Genomic DNA, 20250 nt, shown 5'->3' with positions numbered 1-20250 from the left:
TGTGTCCTGATTGTGTGGAGATGGTGGCCTATGGTACTACGACTAGGAAAATGGTGACCTTTGACTTTTCAGAGGCTGACAATTAGTTGGATCCATGAAGGTTGATTTACTAAAGGTGACTGGGCTGTTTACTTTCCAAGGAAAGTTGGACTTTGCAGGTTAATGTTCCCTTAGCTTAGTGAATGTGGTGCAAATTATCCAATTACATCCGAGTATTTTTGCTTTAGTTGAGTTTGAAGAAGTCTAAAACGCCCATCCGTGGTCCAATCAGCAGAGACACCCCTTGTCATATGTCTAAGGATAGTTCATAGTCATCTGGTTTAATGGACCATTTCGATGTTTATTAAACCAGACTAATCCGACCTATCCTTAGACATATGACAAGGGGTGCCTCTCCTGATTGGACCACTGACCCCTTCCAACACACCTAGTTCAAAACACCCACCTGAGAACCCTACAAAGGATCCTGGATTGGGTCCCCTTTGACCCAATGTGCGTTGAGATAGGGTTTTCTCCACCTGGCACGCAGGAGGTTGCGCGTCTCCACCGTTTAGGGTGACCCCAACTTTAGCAGATGTAATTTTTTTTTTATTATTCCTACTGATGAATCTTTTAAGCTAATTATCCTTTTTTGGGCCCACTAACTACACCATAAGGGCTCTCCCGCCTCCCTCTTTTTTTTTTTTGATGGACACCCTGAGCTACCCTCAGAGACCAATGGTCAATCACTTTTGGACCGAACCCCTCAGACCTCTGTTTGACCACCACATCTCAAATTTCAGTATTTTTGCTTGCACATTGTTGGATGATAGAGGTCAGTAGAGCTTCTCCTCATTCTCTAAGTTAGCCATTCTTGACCAGAGTTCCATGGAACCCTAGGGTTTCCCTTCAGAGGTTGCTAGGGGTTCCTTGAGCTGTGGCTGATTGACATTCCATCCTATGGTGCCACCAAAGGATAGCATTCTGAACACCTTGGTAAGGGGTGCATTCTCCCCACTGATCACCAATGTAAGGAACATTCTTCCCACTGATCACCAATGTAAGGAACATTCTTCCCACTGATCACCAATGTAAGGGACATTCTTCCCACTGATCACCAATGTAAGGGACATTCTTCTCACTGATCACCAATGTAAGGGACATTCTTCTCACTGATCACCAATGTAAGGAACATTCTTCCCACTGATCACCAATGTAAGGAACATTCTTCTCACTGATCACCAATGTAAGGAACATTCTTTCCACTGATCACCAATGTAAGGGACATTCTTCTCACCGATCACCAATGTAAGGAACATTCTTCTCACTGATCACCAATGTAAGGAACATTCTTCCCACTGATCACCAATGTAAGGGACATTTTTCTCACTGATCACCAATGTAAGGAACATTCTTCTCACTGATCACCAATGTAAGGAACATTCTTCTCACTGATCACCAATGTAAGGGACATTCTTCCCACTGATCACCAATGTAAGGGACATTTTTCTCACTGATCACCAATGTAAGGAACATTCTTCCCACTGATCACCAATGTAAGGGACATTCTTCCCACTGATCACCAATGTAAGGAGCATTCTTCCCACTGATCACCAATGTAAGGAACATTCTTCTCACTGATCACCAATGTAAGGAACATTCTTCCCACTGATCACCAATGTAAGGGATATTCTTCCCACTGATCACCAATGTAAGGCTGCATTCACACCTAGGCGTAGGCGTTACAGGCGTTTTTACGCGCGGTTTTTTCGCGCGTTTTGGTGCGCGTTTGCGCGCGTTTGTGCGCGTTTGCGCGCGTTTGCGCAGAGCGACGTCCAGCGTTTTTTTTTTTTTTTTTTGACCAATAGTAAAATAGATCACCTCTTTCATCATTTGTTGCTATGTGAAAGGTTTTTTTTTCCTCTTCCTGGGTGATAATTCCTCTTCCGGGTCATCCTTGTGCTTCTGACTCCATTGTGAAAATGAGTGATGACGAGATGGCTTTGTTCATGGCAGCAGCCACTGCTAGCCAATATCTTGTAAACGAGAGGCAGAGAAAAAGGAAGAGGCAACGCAGATTTTGGATACACCCCGTCATTGCTGATCGGGAAGAAAGAGGGCAATTTTGGGTGATGTACCAAGACCTCCGTGACCATGAAGACAAATTTCTGGACTACACCAGAATGTCCATAAAAAGGTTAGTAAAAAATGATCTGGAATCATTTATTTTTTACATTGTACCATTTGGGTTGCCACCTTTTCTTCAAGTCAAACATGTACACTTCTGCGGTGCACAACTATTTTTTTTAATACTATGAACTATACATATATTTTGTTAGTATTTTACATTTCTAATCATATGAATATAATAAAAATAGTCCCCTTTCCATTGCAGTGCACAGAGTTCCCCCTTTACATTAGAGTCCACAAAGTTCCCCCTTTACATTACAGTGTACAGAGTCCCCCTTTACATTACAGTGTACAGAGTCCCCCTTTACATTACAGTGCACAGAGTCCCCCTTTACATTACAGTGCACAGAGTCCCCCTTTACATCACAGTCACCCTTTTGCATATCAACTCCCAGATTTCCCTTTCACTGTATGGGTTAACCAACATAATCTGATTGAAGCGAGACCTCAAGATACTCAGACATAAGGGATGCTCTGTGAACCATGATCTAAGGGGGAAACCGAGATCTCTGATGTACGGAGAGGACTCCAATGTGAGAACTCTGATTTATCCTAGTGTACTCACCAAGAGGCAGGATAGAGAAAGGGGGGGGGGGGTGCTTCTGTCAGACAGCGATGGAGGGTGAGCTCACTCACCCCTTGGCAGATAGCACATCTCATCCTGGTATATCTGTGGCTGCTGGGTTATAAGTTTTCATCCCCTGCAGCCATTAACCCTGCCGGAAATCCATATTCTGGTCAGAAAAATCTGTCAGAGTGTCAGGCAGTCTGAAACCCGGACACATGATTCCAAACCCGAACTGTTCTGGCGAATCCCGGAAAGGTGGCAACCCTAGTACCATTCCATTGCCAATTTTAAATTTCATTTTCCTTTACAGCTTTGATGAGTTGCTGGAATTGTTGATCAACAGATTGCAGAGGATGGACACCTACTTCCGCAACTGTATCCCCCCTGTGGAGCGACTTATCATAACACTGAGGTAATTTTCATTTAGCGCTTTGAATGTAATACACTCTATTATATATATATATATATATATATATATATATATATATATATATATATGTGTAATATATACGTGTTGGGGCATTCCTGAAAGTCGATTGTCTCGGTCGATGTGGGTAATGTGATGTAGGTGTAGTCGTTAACGCAGGGTAAGTAGAAGGTGGTGGGTGGTAAGAAGAAAGTGTTGTAGGAGGCAGAGTACTGTATGTGACAGGTGGTGTTGAGAGATGAGGAAAAGGAGAATGAGGGTGGTAAGAAGAAGGTTGTGTATAAGGAAAAGGATTCAGAGAAGTGTGAGTGGAAGGTGTTGGCACAGGAGGTAAATGAGATAGAGTGGTGGTCAAAGGATGGTGAGCAGAAGTCGGTGGTGGTGTTGGTCGAGGAGGTTGGTCGGAAAGCTGTGGTCCTGTCCAAAGGGTAACGGGTGGTGGGGAGAAATGGGTCGTGGGTGGTGTTGGGACATGCTCGGTCCGTTTATTGGCATATGGGCCATAGGGTGGTGGTGGCTCTGATAAATCGTCAGCTTCTGTCGGGGGTATAAATGTCGAGATGTATCTAGCCGTACAGGACAGCACCACCGCTTGCAGATTTGGGGGAACTTTATCGATTAGTTCCCCCAGACATTTTGCTACATTTTGGCCATATGATCTATTGCTCATCCGGTCAGACATGTTTGTCATAATGTCCAACATACGATCCAGGGCTGGATCCGGAGCAGGAGCCCTCCTACGCAGAGCACGCGGAGGTCCAATATGCGCGATGTTAACTGGGGACTGCTCTGCAAGTGGTCTCGTCGCATTAGAATTTGATGCCTCGGAGTGCTGCGGTTCCGGCTCCAGAGTAGCCATCGCTTGATCCCCCGATGCCACGCTCTCTCTGTCCCCTCTCTCTGCCACGCTCTCTCTGTCTACTACAGCTGTGGCAGCCTCGTCCCAGCAGCTTTCAGTACTGAAATAAGAAATCATGTATTCAAAAATAATTTTAAACATTTGGTTTACCGAGCAAAGTACAGATAATGGTTTACCTCCCCAAATCCAGCACCGGTCTCAGAAACTCCAATTCCTTTGCGTGAACGTATTCTTTCACCGAACATGCTCCACTCCCACTTCGCCGCTGCTCCCGCTGTGCCTTCAGCTGGCGAGCGTAGGCGTCCCGTATACTCTTCCATTTGAGTTTTAGAATTTTCACTGTAAAAAATAAAATAAAATAATATATATTATTTTCTTTGTAGGTATCTATCAACTGGACAATCGATTGCAAGTCTGCATTACTCGTTTCGTATTGGAAGATCTACTGCCAGTTATATAATTCGGGACACCTGCAGTGCCATTTGGGAAGTCCTGAAACCCATTGTGTTTAAAAAACCGGCAGCAGAGGACTGGGAAAAAATTTCCCAAGTATTCTGGGAACGCTGTAACTTTCCGAATTGTCTAGGAGCGATCGATGGGAAACACATCAGGATTGTTAAGCCCATGGCTAGTGGGAGCCAGTATTTCAATTATAAGAAATACTTTTCATTCGTCTTAATGGCTGTGGCTGATGCCAATTATTGCTTTACCTATATTGACATTGGTTCCTATGGAAGTAGTGCAGACTCAGCGATTTTTGGGAACTCCTCTTTTGGGCAATTACTTCGCACAGATGGTCTGGACCTTCCACAAAATAGTCCACTCCCGGGCACAAACGGCCCTCCCCTACCAAGTGTCTTTGTGGGTGATGAGGCTTTTGCTCTGAACACACACCTACTTCGGCCTTATTCAGGACATAATCTGAACGAAGACAAACGCATATTCAACTACCGGCTTAGCAGAGCACGCCGCGTAGTTGAGTGTGCTTTTGGAATTTTGGCGAACAAGTGGAGGGTTCTCCACACACCGATTGTCCTCAACATGCAAAATGCCATTAGTGCTGTAGAAGCGGCGTGTGCCTTGCACAATTTTGTCAGGCAGCGCGATGGTCTAGATTACGAGGAGCCAGTCCATGAGACTCTGGAAAGAGCTCATTGGACTGGTGTACGTGGGAACACACAGGGGACACATGTCCGTGAACAGTATGCGGCATACTTTGTCTCTCCTGAAGGGCAGGTCCCTTGGCAGCTCAATTCCATTTAATTTATTGAACTTTTCAGCTTTTGACACGCTTATTTTGTGAAATATAATCTTTACTATGCTGTTTTGTGGAAAAAAAATAAAAAATGATTCATGTTTTAAGAAGTCTCATTCTAATTTTATTTTGATACAGTTTTATCATTGGGTTCAATAGCCCTATCATATTGTGTGCCATTTTATATTAGTGACATTCTATCAATTGTAAACTTAGTTTATGTATTTATTCTGTGGTCTAATAAAGGGCCTGTAAGTGACCGCCTAGACGTGGGTTGGGGGTCCGATCAGGACCCCCAGGGTACATCCGGGGGTTAAGTGGCTCTATATGTGTCCCCCTGCGTGTCACTTTCTCCTCCTGTGTAAACACAGGAAGAGGGAAGTGATGACACTGACACCAGTACACGTAGGCACAATCCCCTTTTGGATCTCCAATCCACTCCCCCATCCCCTTGTCACAGTATCAATGAATGCAGTGAACATATATTTACTGATCACTGCAGGCAGAGTGTAAGGTCCTGTGTAGCCCCCGTCCCCACCTGACGCTGTAGTCGCTAGGTCGATTGAATTTTTTTTTTTTTTAGATTAAAGATGTGTAAAATAATATTTTTTTTGAAAAATGTCACTACATTTTTGGATTATTAAAAATCACAGAGGGGATCAAATATCACCATTAATAAGCTCTATTTGTGGGAAGAAGAGAACGCAATTTATGTTTATAAGCCATGTCGCATGACCGCACAATAGTCATATTTGTAAAGACACATTTTTAAACTTAACAGCATATTGGTACGGTAATAAATGCCTACTGTAACGACAAACAATCATTCCATTATTTCATTAGTGGCATTTTGTATTTCTGTTATGTTTTTTGATAGAGTTTACCTTTGCTATCATGGGACTTATTTATCCGTGCCCAGTTCTCATAGATTTGGCTCCCAATTGAACACCAAGCGTCCCAACGGGTGGTCCTCATTTTGTAGCCCGGTGCCCTGCTGTCATAAAGACAGGGGTGCTCCTTCACCATCCTGATGAAATTTTCAGGCTCCAGCATGGAAAGTGTTCTATCAAATTCGGCCTCCATTGATAAAAATGTGACTTTTCTTTATTGTAAGTAAAGTAAAATGGTGATTTCACAAGTTCCTGTAAAAAAATATGTCATTTCCTGTTTTGTTTTGGAGCTGTATGGGCGTCAAAACGCGCGTAAAAACGCGCGTAAAAACGCTTGCTGTCGCGCGATACGCTCAATTTGCGCGTTTCCCATTACTTTCTATGGTAAAAAAAAAACGCTCGAAAACGCCTATGTCGCGCGATTCGCGCGACAAAAAAAGGTCCGGGACTAGTTTGAGCTTCGCGCGACAGGCGTTCAGGCGTTCAGGCGTTCAGGTGTGAACAGGCACCATAGGAAACAATGTTAAATCTGCCCTCCCGCGTTCGTGAGCAGTGCGTTTCAGGCGTAAAAACGCCTAGGTGTGAATGGGGCCTTAGAAATAAATAAACAGTGTGGTTTTTTTTTGTTTTTGTTTTTTTATAAAGAAACAAAGAAAAATATTAACTGAAAATATATTGCGATGTGTAACAACGAGATAAAAAAAAACAAACAGAAAAAAATAAAAAATAAAGTATAGTCGGGCCATGTGTTAAAGTCGGTGCTCTTTGCTCTACAACCACCAAGGCCAATGCAAATAAAGGACTGCGATAAAACTTATTTCGGGTGGCGGGAATAAATAAATATGTTTTTTTCGGAGGAGATAAGTAATATATTTGGCACTCCGAATGTCAACCGATCGATGGAAATAGTTTGGATAAATAGGCCTCCAGGTCTGTTAGTCCGGAGGGTCTGACTTGAGGACAATGGATTCCCTACTTGCCTTGCTGCTGTTGGCTGTCGGAGGTTTGTCTTAATTTTTAAAAGAAATGCAATTAAAAAATTACGCACTCTTTCATTTATTTATTTTTCATGTATTATTATTTTATTGTTTTATACTTCATAGTTCCAGATAAAAGTTTTAACATTTTTGCTTTTTAGTGTGTATTTTATTTTATTTTACTCTTATTTTACTATTAAGCACAGTTTTGCATTTGATTTATATAATTTGGAGGTTTGTCTTACTCTTGCGAGTTTATGGCTTCATAGTTCCAAATAAAAGTTTTAAATTTTTTGCTTTTTAGTGTGTATTTTATTTTATTTTTTTTTCTTTCGAGTTTATGGCTTCATAGTTCCAGATAAAAGTTTTTACATTTTTTTGTTTTTTAGTGTGTATTTTATTTTATGCATTTGTTGTATTTCTTTCGACTTTATGGCTTCATAGTGCCAGATTAAAGTTTTAAAATTTTTGCTTTTTAGTGTGTATTTTATTTTACTCTTATTTTTTTTATGTTATATATATTTTTTTTTGCTATTAAGCGCAGTTTTGCATTAATTTGGAGGTTTGTCTTTCTCTTACGAGTGTATGGCTTCATAGTTCCAGATAAAAGTTTTAACACTTTTGCTTTTTAGTGTGTATTTTATTTTATTTTTTTATTTCTTTCGAGTTTATGGCTTCATAGTTCCAGATAAAAGTTTTTAATTTTTTTTGCTTTTTAGTGTGTATTTTGTTAATTTTTTTTTCAAGTTTATGGCTTCATAGTTCCAGATAAAGTTTTTACATTTCTTCTTTTTAGTGTGTATTTTATTTTATGTATTTGTTGTATTTCTTTCAAGTTTATGGCTTAGTAGTTCCAGATAAAAGGTTTTACATTTTTGCTTTTTAGTGTGTATTTTATTTTATTATTTTATTTTATTTATTATAATTTTTTTTCGAGTTTATGGCTTCATAGTTCCAGATAAAAGTTTTAACATTTTTGCTTTTTAGTGTGTATTTTATTTTATTTTACTTTTATTTTTTTATTTTATATATTTATTTATTTTTGCTATTAAGCACAGTTTTGCATTTGATTTATATAATTTGAAGGTTTGTCTTACTCTTTCGAGTGCCAGTGTGCCATCCAATGCTGCCACTGTGATCCCCCCCGCCTGCTCGCCATCTGCCTGGCACTTACCCTGTCTCGGTGGGCCAGCGGTTGATGGCGAGCGGTGTCCTCCATGGCATTGGTCCTCTCCCCTCCTCTCCTCCTGTCCTCTTCTATAGGTGATTGGACGTCCAATTGCAGCGCCTGATGTTTCAGCCAATCTGGTGACGGTTAACAGACCCGAGCACCTGATTGGCAAAGTTTTTAGGTTTTTTATTTTTATTTTACTCTTATTTTATTTTTTTGCTATTTTTTTCTTTTTTTTTTTGTGACCTGTGGTGCTGATCTTTTGCCTTTTATGCTTTTATCCAGCTTATGGCTGTGGTGTTCCCACCTACAAGCCGGCCACATCCAGGGTGGTAAATGGCGAGGACGCCGTGCCACACAGTTGGCCTTGGCAGGTAAGCAGCAGATCTATTTACACTCAAAGGTTACATTATTGGGACTTTTCTATTGACCGGTAAAATGTTTGTTACGTTTTGTTCATTAAAAAATATCCATCTATTCATTATAATTGATTAAGGTGTAATCATAGCCAACACATTGTATTGTCCCCATTGGGTAGATCGATCCTCTATTGGTCCTGGTGACCATTGTCAGTTGACCGATGGGAAACCCCAAATCTACCAACTGACTACAAAACAGGAGATGAAGGGAAGTCTTCCAAGGGTGACAGCCCCAGTGTGAAAGGGTCCTTATTGCGATTTTTTTTACCACATTTTTTTGCTTTTTAGTTTATTTTATTAATTTTTTTTTCAAGTTTATGGCTTCATAGTTCCAGATAAAGTTTTTACATTTTTGCTTATTAGTGTGTCTTTTATTTTATTTATTTTATTATTTTATTTTATTTATTATTATTTTTTTCGAGTTTATAGCTTCATAGTTCCAGATAAAAGTTTTTAAATTTGAGCTTTTTAGTGTGTATTTTATTTAATTTATTTTATTATTTTATTTTAATTTTTTTCGAGTTTATGGCTTCGTAGTTCCAGATAAAAGTTTTTAAATTTTAGCTTTTTAGTGTGTATTTTATTTAATTTATTTTATTATTTTATTTTATTTTTTTTTTTTTTCGAGTTTATGGCTTCATAGTTCCAGATAAAGTTTTTACATTTTTGCTTATTAGTGTGTATTTTATTTTATTTATTTTATTATTTTATTTTATTCTTCTACAAAAAAATCGCAATAAGGACCCTTACCGGAGGGAAAAAACATATTTTTTTTATATATATTTTTGGGGATATTTATTATAGCAAAAAGTAAAAAATATTTAGCTTTTTTTATAAAATGGTCGCTCTATTTTTGTTTATGGCGCAAAAAATAAAAACCGCAGAGGTGATCAAATACCAAATACCAAATACCAAGAAAGCTCTATTTGTGGGGGAAAAAAATGACATCAATTTTGTTTGGGAGCCACGTCGCACGGCCGTGCAATTGTCAGTTAAAAGCGACGCAGCGCCGAATCGCAAAGAGTGCTCTGGTCTTTGGGCAGCCAAATCCTCCGGGGGGGGGGGGGCTGAGGTGGTTAAATGTCGCATTGAATTTGGGTAGGGCTACTTTTGGTTTAGATCATACAGCCTCCAAAGGTGAGCTCTGAATACGCACGCTCTGTATCGCGTTTGCTTTTTTTAGGGATTATTGCAGGCCAAATCTAAAGCTGGTCGTTCTTTTTTTTTTTTTAACAAATGAAATTCCGGGAATGAAGTACAGTAAAACCTTGGTTTGAGAGTAACTTGGTTTGAGAGCGTTTTGCAAGACAAGCAAAATGTTTTAATAAATGTTGCCTTGATATACAAGCGATGTCTTGATATAAGAGTAATGTCATGTCACAAATGAGTATAAAAAAGAAGAGAGGCGCCTCTAAATGTAGCAATATGGTTACATTTAATGAAGGTACAACATTTAGCAACTTATTGCTACACTTAGAGGCGCCTCTCTTCTCTTTTATACCATGCAAAAAAAAAATGCTTTGATATACAAGTGCTTTGGATTACAAGCATGTTTCTGGAAGGAATTACGCCCGCAATCCAAAGGTTTTACTGTAGTGATCTTTGTATGTGGCTTCTGTTTTGCTGTGTTTAGCCTGTATTCCCGGCGTCTATGGTATTTACTATTAACAAAGCGCCTTTATTTCTTACTTTATAGGTGTCACTCCAGTACACTTCTGGAGGATTGTGGTATCACACCTGTGGTGGATCTCTCATCTCATCTGAATGGGTGTTGACCGCAGGTCACTGCATCAGGTATGTGATGGATATGGTGGTTCAACATAAAAGGGGTTTTCACTTTTGCATGACATAGGCCGGGTTCACAGTCGCTGGCTGTCATTCCCAGACAGGAATGTAACTGACACTCACTGTCACTCCCAGACAGGAATGAAACTAACACTCACTGTCACACCCAGACAGGAATGAAACTAACACTCACTGTCACACCCAGACAGGAATGAAACTGACACTCACTGTCACGCCCAGACAGGATTGTAACTGACACTCACTGTCACACCCAGACAGGAATGAAACTAACACTCCCTGTCACGCCCAGACAGGAATGTAACTGACACTCACTGTCACGCCCAGACAGCAATGTAACTGACACTCCCTGTCACACCCAGACAGGAATGTAACTGACAGTTGCTGCCTTTTAAGAGGTACGGGCGGAAGTGACGTTTTGACGTTGCTTCCGCCCTGCTATGGTATGGAGATGGGTGGGGGCTATCTTACCCTCCCATGACATCAGGGATCCCATCAGTTATCCTTACATCAGGTTATAACAGGCAGCCTCTACTGACTTTAATCCTCAAGCTGTGCACATTAAAGCGGTCCTCCACCCTAAAGTGGAGTCCCGCTGATCGGAACCCTCCCCCCCTCCGGTGTCACATTTGACACCTTTCAGGGGGGAGGGGGGTGCAGACACCTGTCTAAAGACAGGTATTTGCACCCACTTCCGGCTACACGCTACGGGCGAAAGACGGGCATTCCGTCACATCCCGTCTGTCGCCCGTTGTGTGCTGGGAACACTCGGCTCCCAGCACACAGCGTGTGAGCCAATCGGCGGGCGCAGCGCGACTCGCGCATGCGCCGTAGGGAACCGGGCAGTGAAGCCGCAGCGCTTCACTTCCTGGTTCCCTCAGCGTGGATGGCGGGGGGAGCAGCAGAGTGACGAGCGATCGCTCGTGCTCTGCTGCGATCGGCGCTGGACTCCAGGACAGGTAAGTGTCCTAATATTAAAAGTCAGCAGCTGCAGTATTTGTAGCTGCTGACTTTTAATATTTTGTTCCCATGGCACATCCGCTTTAAGGATACACTATTGACCCTAACCACTGGCCGGATACAATTTTGTATAGGGTCAGATGTGGCCCCCCAGGCCATAGTTTGGAGGCGCCTGCCCTAATGACAACGTCTTCTGGAAACAAAACCTTGTGGGAAAGCTCCACTTTTGGGGTCCATTGCCCTAAGACATGAGGAAGGTATGGGGCAGACTACTGCTGGTGCTAGTTAGGCCAGGGGCCTGACTGTGGAGGCCTCTGTTATGGCGCCCAGGGGAGGAACCTCAGCCCATGGCCCCTCGGGGAGTCTATGGGGCCAAGGGGAGTCTATATGACCAACTGATACCAGGTGGAAAGGGTAAATGAGTGCAGATTCTTCACTGCCACAAAACTCTGCATGTGATGCCCGACCAGCTACGTCACACCTCTAATGTATCTCATAATTTCTTTACTTACAGCACCTCCAGAGTGTACAGAGTTCAGCTCGGAAGACACTTCCTGAGACAGGCCGAATCCAACGTCAAGACCGTCAGCGTCACCAAGCTCATTAACCATCCCAGATGGAACCCCAATGTTCTATCCAACGGGTAACCTCCTACACAACAGACACAAAGAATGCTGTGTAACTGACACTCTCTGTCACACCCAGACAGGAATGTAACTGACACTCTCTGTCACACCCAGACAGGAATGTAACTGACACTCTCTGTCACACCCAGACAGGAATGAAACTCACACTCACTGTCACACTCAGACAGGAATGTAACTGACACTCACTTTCACACCCAGACAGGTATGAAACTGACACTCACTGTCACACCCAGACAGGAATGTAACTGACACTCGCTGTCATGCCCAGACAGGAATGTATCTGACACTCGCTATCACACCCAGGCAGGAATGTAACTGACAGTGGCTGTCATCCCCAGACAGGAATGTAACTGACACTTGCTGTCACACTCAGACATGAATGTAACTGACACTCACACCCAGACAGGAATGTAACTGACACTTGCTGTCACACCCAGACAGGAATGTAAGAGCCGGTTCACACTGGGGCGACTTGCGATCCGACTTCATGTCGCCTCAAGTCGTCCCAAGTCGTGCTGTAGAGAAAAACAATGGAAGTGAATGGGAGCAGTGTTAATACACACGACTCAAGGCGATCCGACTTCAGAAAAGGTTCCTGTACTACTTCAATCCGACTTGTAGGCGATTTGTACCCATTGATTTCAATGGAAGTCGCCTCAGAAGTCGGATCACTGTCTTATCTGAAGCTACTTTCCAGGAAGATAACATACATTTCTCAGGCAAATCTCTCCTGCCCCCCTCCCTCCCCCTCCCTCTCCCAGAGCTGATTGTTGTTTTATTGGCCACTGGAATGTCTCCTGTCCTGGAGACGACTTCAAGTCGTGTTGTAAATCTCCGCAGATCGCCCTGTGGTTCACATTCAAGTCGTGTTGGAATCGCCTCTGGAAGTCGCGCTGGAAGTCGGATCGCCCCAGTGTGAACCGGCTCTTACTGACAGTCGCTGTCATTCCCAGACAGGAATGTAACTGACAGTCGCTGTCACGCCCAGACAGGAATTTAACTGAGAGTCTCTGTCACACCAAGACATGAATGTAACTGACACTCACTGTCACGCCCAGACAGGAATGTAACTGACAGTCGCTGTCATTCCCAGACAGGAATTTAACTGACAGTCGCTGTCACGCCCAGACAGGAATTTAACTGAGAGTCTCTGTCACACCAAGACAGGAATGTAACTGACACTCACTGTCACACCCAGACAGGAATGAAACTAACACTCACTGTCACACCAAGACAGGAATGTAACTGACATTCACTGTCACGCCCAGACAGGAATGGAACTGACACTCCCTGTCACACCCAGTCAGGAATGTAACTGACAGTCGCTGTCATTCCCAGACTGGAATGTAACCGACACTTGCTGTCACACCCACACAGGAATGTAACTGACACTCGCTGTCACACCCAGACAGGAATGTAACTGATTTTAACCTACGGTAGCTTCTTCAGAGAGGGGGGGTATTCTTCATTATCCAACATAAAATAAGAATGCTGGCAAGTGTCTCAAGTTCTACACACATATGGAAGCTTTTACGTACAACATGTACTTATTTATTGATTCAGCTATGACTAAGCACTAGTTTCAGTGTGAAATGCATCAGCAGTCAGGTTTTATTTTTCTGTGACTTGTAGTGCTGTCCTTCTTTCAATAAAAGGCTACAATTTGTTCAGAGTGCGGCTGTCCAGAGACAATCTTTGTTCCTGCTTTACTTATTTATTGATAGTATCAGTTGCTCTTTTTCATGAAAGTAACTTTTATTTAAGTTTTCCTGGCCCTATCTAAGCACGGACAGACTGAAAGTTACCATAACTAGTGGTGGTTAACTGAGCAGGTAACCCTTTTCAAACACATGGCGACCTTTAAAAATGTCTGTCACTCGCTGTCACACGTAGACAGGAATGTAACTGATTTTACACTACAGGAGCTTCTTCATAGAAGGGATGTTCTTCTTTATACAACGTCAACCATCTCCTGTTCTACACACATATGGAAACTATATTACATATATAATTATGCATAGTATCAGTTTCCCTTTTACATGAAAGTAAAGGTTAAGAAAAGAAAGGTTTTACTGTTCCTTTTAAATTGCACAGTTCCATAGCCAACACTTTCCCTTGCATCCACTAGGAATGACATCTCCCTCCTTAAGCTGGCAGAACCTGTAGAATTCAGCGACACCATCCAGCCCGCTTGCCTGCCCCCTGCTGGCGCCATCCTTGAAAACAATTTTGGCTGCTACGTCACCGGCTGGGGGAACCTTCAGAGTAAGTGAGCCTTGGTTTTAATCAACTTAGAGGTAACTTGCACTATGGAAATCACATAGACTGAAACTACTGTCCTCTCCTTCTAAAAATATATAATTGTAAAGTTCTTCTAGGAGGTCTTACTAGCCTTCTTGACCTTGTAATATAGTTGTGTTAGTTGTCAATGTAACCAATTTAGGAAGGTAACTCCATGACCATAGGAATTATGGAATGTGCATTAGGTTTCGCTATGATGAGTTCAGTCCTAGGTCATTAACCCTAGCCTCACAGATGTGTATTTTGCAGACCAGACCATTTGTGGTGAAATAATTCATGAGAGAACCTACTCAGAAGTCCTATGGAGACCCTGGCTGGTTAAGGTTTAGGATGCCCTGCATTCCTTCTAGATGTACTGTTTTTTTTGGGGGGGGGGGGGGATTAAAATCTGACCATCTTGTTGGTGGCTTTTAAGGGAAATGAGGGTGGCATGGTGTTTAGCCCCCCCCCTCTCAATGCAGTTTGGGGTTCTTCAGACCTTTTTTTAGCACCCTCTCAGGTAGGCTGCTAGTTTTAGTTTCTGTGGCTCTCCTGTAATCAGCAGAGCAGCATGTGATCAATTTGGGCTTCTCAACCAATCAGACTCATCCTGGTTTCCAGCTAAACCCGGGCCCTCCTGCTGACCCAGTGGGGCCTGGTTTGGGATGTTGGCTGTACCCCCCTATTGGCAGCCCTGCCCATGTCCATATTTATCTGTATTTATCTGTTACAACTACGGGCAGCAAACCAGTTGTGTGAGCATTTTTTTTAGACATATGTTCAGATAATTAGGAAATTGACACAGAAAAGCACAAAAACACAATAAAATAAATTTTCAAAATAAAAAGAAGAAAGATTTATTACTGATGTTAATAAGATGAAATTGCCTTTTTATTCTAGCCGATGGACCTGGTGCAGATGCCCTGCAGCAAGGTCTTTTTCTGGTTGTGGACCACGCCACCTGCTCTCAGCGTGACTGGTGGGGAGTAACGGTGAAGGACAACATGGTCTGTGCCGGAGGAGACGGCATTGTGTCATCCTGCTATGTACGTACCACCAGATAAGACTCTATGGTCCTCACTCATCGTGCAGTGCTAGCATTCCTTAGGTTCTATATAGCACTTAAGGAATGCTCAATAAAGGACATAATATTGGTTGAGGGGTCACTTCACCACGGTGTAAGGACTCTTCAAGGTGCCTTCAATGCAACTGCAACTTGAGGAATCGGGTTCAATAATTGCAGAGATAAGTCTTCAGCTACACCAACAATGTGGTACTATTCCTTCTACTGACACCAACAGGGTACAATTCCTCTCACTGACACCAATAATGGGACATTATTTTTCCCACTGACATTAACAACCGGGCACTATTCCGTCCACTGACACCAACAATGGGGCACTATTCCGTCCACTGACACCAACAATGGGGCACTATTCCTTGCACTGACACCAACAATGGGGCTTTATTCCTTCCACTGACACCGATAATGGGGTACTATTCCTCCCACTGACACCAACAATGGGGCACTATTCCTCCCCCTATTACCAAAGATACTCCTATTGATGCCAAAACAATTTCTACTCCCAATGGTGAGAGTCTGGCCAGTGAATTGGCCCTTTGCTCAGACAGAAAGACCCCCGACACTCAGGATGTGGACGCAGAACCTCCTCCCTTATGACTCTTTTTTCATGACTGTCCCCCATTTTGATGGGCTCCATAATATCGTCCTTCTCTCCCGTGTCAACGCTTGAACTTTATTTTCCCGGCAGGGTGACTCCGGCGGACCCCTGAACTGCCAGAATTCTCAGGGCGGCTGGGAGCTTCACGGTGTCGTTAGCTTCGGATCGTCTCTGGGATGTAACTACTACAAGAAGCCCTCCGTCTTCACCAGAGTCTCCGACTATAACAGCTGGATCAGCACGGTCAGTACCTAACACTAAAGGGTCCATGTATAAAAAATCAATAAAAAATCAGCAGTCATTCGAATCTTCAACATCATTTTGCTTAATACGTTTATTTCCTAGGATCAGTGGTGCCATCTAGTGGTAACAATGGGGTATTTTTCCTGATTGAGCTGTTTTAGGAAAACATACTACATTTTTGCCACTAGATGGCGCAGACTATAGAAAAAAACTGTATTAACTAATATAACCAACTATTAACCACTTAAGACCTGGACCATTACGCAGGTAAAGGACCTGGCCAGTTGTTGCGATTCGGCACTGCGTCGCTTTAACTGACAATTGCGTGGTCGTGCGACGTGGCTCCCAAACAAAATTGGCGTCCTTTTTTTTCCACAAATAGAGCTTTCTTTTGGTGGTATTTGATCACCTCTGCGGTTTTTATTTTTTGCGCTATAACAATAATAGTGCGACAATTTTGAAAAAAAAACAACAATATTTTAAACTTTTTGCTATAATAAATATCTCCAAAAAAGATATAAAAAAACATTTTCTTTTCTCAGTTTAGGCCGATACGTTTTCTTGTACCTATTTTTGGTAAAAAAAATCGCAATAAGCGCTTATCGATTGGTTTGCGCGAAATTTATAGCGCAAATAGGGGATAGTTTTATTGCATTTTTATTAATATTTTTTTTTTACTACTGATGGCGATCAGCAATTTTTTTTGTGACTGCAGCATTACGGCGGACACTTCGGACAATTTTGACACATTTTTGGAATCATTGTCATTTTCACAGCAAAAAATGCTATATAATTGCATTGTTTACTGTGAAAATGACAATTGCAGTTTGGGAGTTAACCACTAGGGGGCGCTGAAGGGGTTAAGTGTGACCTCAGCTGTGTTTCTAACTGTAGGGGGGCGGGGCTGGACGTGTGACGTCATTGATCGTCTTTCCCTATATCAGGGAACATACGATCAATGACAGCGCCACAGTGAAGAACGGGGAAGCTGTGTTTACACTCACCTCTCCCCGTTCTTCAGCTCCGGGGACCGATCGCGGGACTCCGGCGGCGATCGGGTCCGCGGGTCCCGCGGCCGCGGTCATGAAGCTGGGCACTTAAAGAAGACGTACAGGTACGTGCTTGTGCCCAGCCGTGCCATTCTGCCAACGTATATGTGCAGGAGGCGGTCCTTAAGTGGTTAAATTATAGGCATTGGAACTTCCTTTCAAATTTGTCTGTTAGAAAATGTAACAAATACGAATTTATCCAAAAATATGAAATAACGAATGCCGTTATAAACAAATGGAACATAACAAATTAATAATACCTTATATACTCGAGTATAAGCCGAGTTTTTCAGCACATTTTTTGGTGCTGAAAATGCCCCCCTCGGCTTATACTCGAGTCACCTTTTTGCGCCTGATCTCCCGGATTTTGGGGACCCGTTACCGGCCCGCCGTGATTGGCCCTGTCTGACCAAATCACAACGATCATCACAATAGTAGACCAAACCACAGAGATCATGACAAACTATTGTGACGATCTCTGTGATTTGGTTTACTATTGTGATGATCTCTGTGATTTTTCAGACAGGGCCAATCACAGTGCATCTGTACCATGTGATGGCTGTGGCCAATCGCAGCTATCACAATAGTACACAATAGGGTTGCACCAATACCGTTTTTTTTTTAATCTGCAAGCACGAGTACCGATACCAGTACTAACACAATGAATGAAAGCCATTCATTGTGCACAACTGTCATATGATTGCTATGATTGGTCACAGTAATCACATGGTACTGGGGCCGGCCCGGTACAATGATCTATCATACGATGTGTCTGGTGACAGACAGTGTGGTCCCAAGGGCATGCGCGAAGTGCGTGACTGGGAGATGTCACGTCTACCTGGAATGGCAGAGCTCCTGCTCGGCCATCATTTGTCCATAGGCCGGTCAGGAAGGAGTTAAATATGCCCTACCAGTGGTATATAAACAGCAATTGGTGGGAAACGAATATTTAATTAAAAGCTGTTTTATGACATATACAATTTAAAACCAGTTACAAAAAAAATCCCCTCATCCAAAGAAAAGTGTGCAAATTGGCTCTGTCTGTCTACGCGTTTCATGCGGCTTCTGCTTCATCAGGAGAACAGATAGCGCTTTCTTATATTAAAATTATAATAAAAATGAACAAAAATATATAAAATGTAAATTTTAAAATTTTCTTGTTCTCTCCTGATTTTCTCTCAGACCATCGCATCCAACTAAAGCTGATCTGCGATCCGGGAGTCTGCCTGATATTCTGAGGATTCCTGATCGTTCGATGCGGAGTTCCTTCATTTAATTTTTTGGCTTTTCCAGAAAAAATACTGTTTTCCTGTTCTGGAGCAATAAAGTTATTTTCCTGCTATCATTCAGTTTTGTGTCTGCTCAATATGTATCCTAGCTGCTATACACTATAGCTCTGACATATACCGCAGCGCTGTACAGAGAACACTGAGCCAGTCACATCAGTCTCTGTACAGAGGAGCTTACACTCTAATGTCCCCCCCACAGTCACATCAGTCTCTGTACAGAGGAGCTTACACTCTAATGTCCCCCCCCACAGTCACATCAGTCTCTGCACTAGAGGAGCTTACACTCATATCCCCCCCCCCCACAGTCACACACTATTACTATACTTTTATATATCGCTGACATATACCGCAGTGCTGTACAGAGATCACTGAGCCATTCATATCAGTCTCTGTACCAGAGGAGCTTACACTCTAATGTCCCCTCCCCCCACAGTCACACACTATTATTATTATTACACGTGTAGAACCTTCTAGTTAGGTAGGTGCTAGAGGTTCGATTTTTCGATAGCATAGGAAACTTAGACAGGCCTAGCTGGTGGCTAGGCCTCTTTGTTTTCATTCTGGGCTGGGAGTGGCTCAGGGCAGGGTTGGGTGACTCACAGGTAGCATCACTGTCACCTCCCTCTTCTTTCTAGAAGGTGCTAGAAAGAGAGGAGGAGAGGATAGGTGGGGCTGCCTTGGGTGTTTCGGGGAGCCCTGACCAATCCCCAACTTGGATTGGCAGGGGGCCAGCCTCCACGAATTCCCAGGGTCAGCCCAGCTTGGAGGGGGGGAGTTGTCAGGTGGAAGACATGGAGTAAGAGTGCGCTGAGGCTGTCGGGGGCCCACGGGCCACCTTGAAGAGGGTTTACTGGGATCAGTAGCCGAGTTGAGGACAGTTAGCACTGGAAATATTTCTACATCATAAGGCCCTGGGGGCCCCTGCCGGCAAAAGGCAAAAGGCAATTCACTGAGGTCTAGCTGAGTTAGTGTTAGGCCTTACCATGTGGTGCTAGCTGGGCTAGGAAAGTGAAGTGCTGGAGGAGTGAAGGAAAAGAGGTCTTAAGCAAGAGTTGTGCTGGAGTGTATATACAGAAGTGTATATAGAAGTCCCATACAAGTTATACTGAATCTTTCTGGGCATCCCATAATTTCCCATTCCCATCCAAGTTCAATCCCCTCCAAAACTAAAAAAACAAAAAACAAAGCTTATGGACTGTCTCTGAGTGCCTGAGAGATGGATTCCGGGCTGGGCAGGGTGAAGGTTGAACCACAATATCCAGCAACCCCTGCGGGGGCATGGCTACATTTGGGGGCTCGTCCGGGATCACCTGTTCACGGTTAACCTGCCAGTTGTCGCCCCTAGCAATTGAAGTTGATTGAGCCGGGGGAACTCTGCTTTGTTCCAGTTGAGGAATCAAACCCCCGGAGGAGCTGATGGTTGTTTTGGGTGGCACATTTACCTCATGACTCCCCCGAATTCCTAGGGGTGGATGATGCCCAGCTTCAATGGTGGCGTTAACTCCTTCCTCACCATGCACATTTTAACACACGACAATTCCTTGAATCAATTGTAGATTAAA

The 20250-nt window shown here is 43.0% G+C and overlaps 2 protein-coding genes across 2 annotated transcripts; both read left to right on the top strand.

The window, feature by feature from the left end:
* Positions 1 to 2140: 2140 nt before the first annotated feature.
* Positions 2141 to 5286, top strand: LOC120916153 (protein ALP1-like). Its single transcript, XM_040326972.1, has 3 exons — positions 2141 to 2176; positions 3048 to 3149; positions 4407 to 5286. The coding sequence occupies exons 1-3, from the start codon at positions 2163 to 2165 to the stop codon at positions 5284 to 5286; spliced, it is 996 nt and encodes a 331-aa protein (XP_040182906.1). The 5' UTR covers positions 2141 to 2162.
* Positions 5287 to 7066: 1780 nt separating this feature from the next.
* Positions 7067 to 18748, top strand: LOC120916256 (chymotrypsin-like elastase family member 2A). Its single transcript, XM_040327128.1, has 8 exons — positions 7067 to 7171; positions 8602 to 8690; positions 10432 to 10529; positions 12013 to 12141; positions 14274 to 14410; positions 15326 to 15471; positions 16198 to 16350; positions 18582 to 18748. Exons 1-8 carry the CDS (start codon positions 7132 to 7134, stop codon positions 18597 to 18599), a joined length of 810 nt encoding a protein of 269 aa, XP_040183062.1. The 5' UTR covers positions 7067 to 7131; the 3' UTR covers positions 18600 to 18748.
* The last annotated feature ends 1502 nt before the right edge of the window (positions 18749 to 20250 follow it).

The sequence above is a fragment of the Rana temporaria genome, chromosome 10 (genome assembly GCF_905171775.1).
Source record: "Rana temporaria chromosome 10, aRanTem1.1, whole genome shotgun sequence".
Taxonomy (NCBI): domain Eukaryota; kingdom Metazoa; phylum Chordata; class Amphibia; order Anura; family Ranidae; genus Rana; species Rana temporaria.
This window is presented reverse-complemented; position numbering and strand designations above follow the sequence as displayed.

Bases quoted from the DNA above. Each gene is read 5' to 3' on its own strand.
- LOC120916153 (XM_040326972.1), top strand. The intron at 3,150-4,406 runs GTAATTTTCATT...TTTTCTTTGTAG, and splicing joins CGACTTATCATAACACTGAG to GTATCTATCAACTGGACAAT.
- LOC120916256 (XM_040327128.1), top strand. From the start codon at position 7,132: ATGGATTCCCTACTTGCCTTGCTGCTGTTGGCTGTCGGAG. The intron at 8,691-10,431 runs GTAAGCAGCAGA...CTTACTTTATAG, and splicing joins CACACAGTTGGCCTTGGCAG to GTGTCACTCCAGTACACTTC. The intron at 15,472-16,197 runs GTACGTACCACC...TTTTCCCGGCAG, and splicing joins GCATTGTGTCATCCTGCTAT to GGTGACTCCGGCGGACCCCT.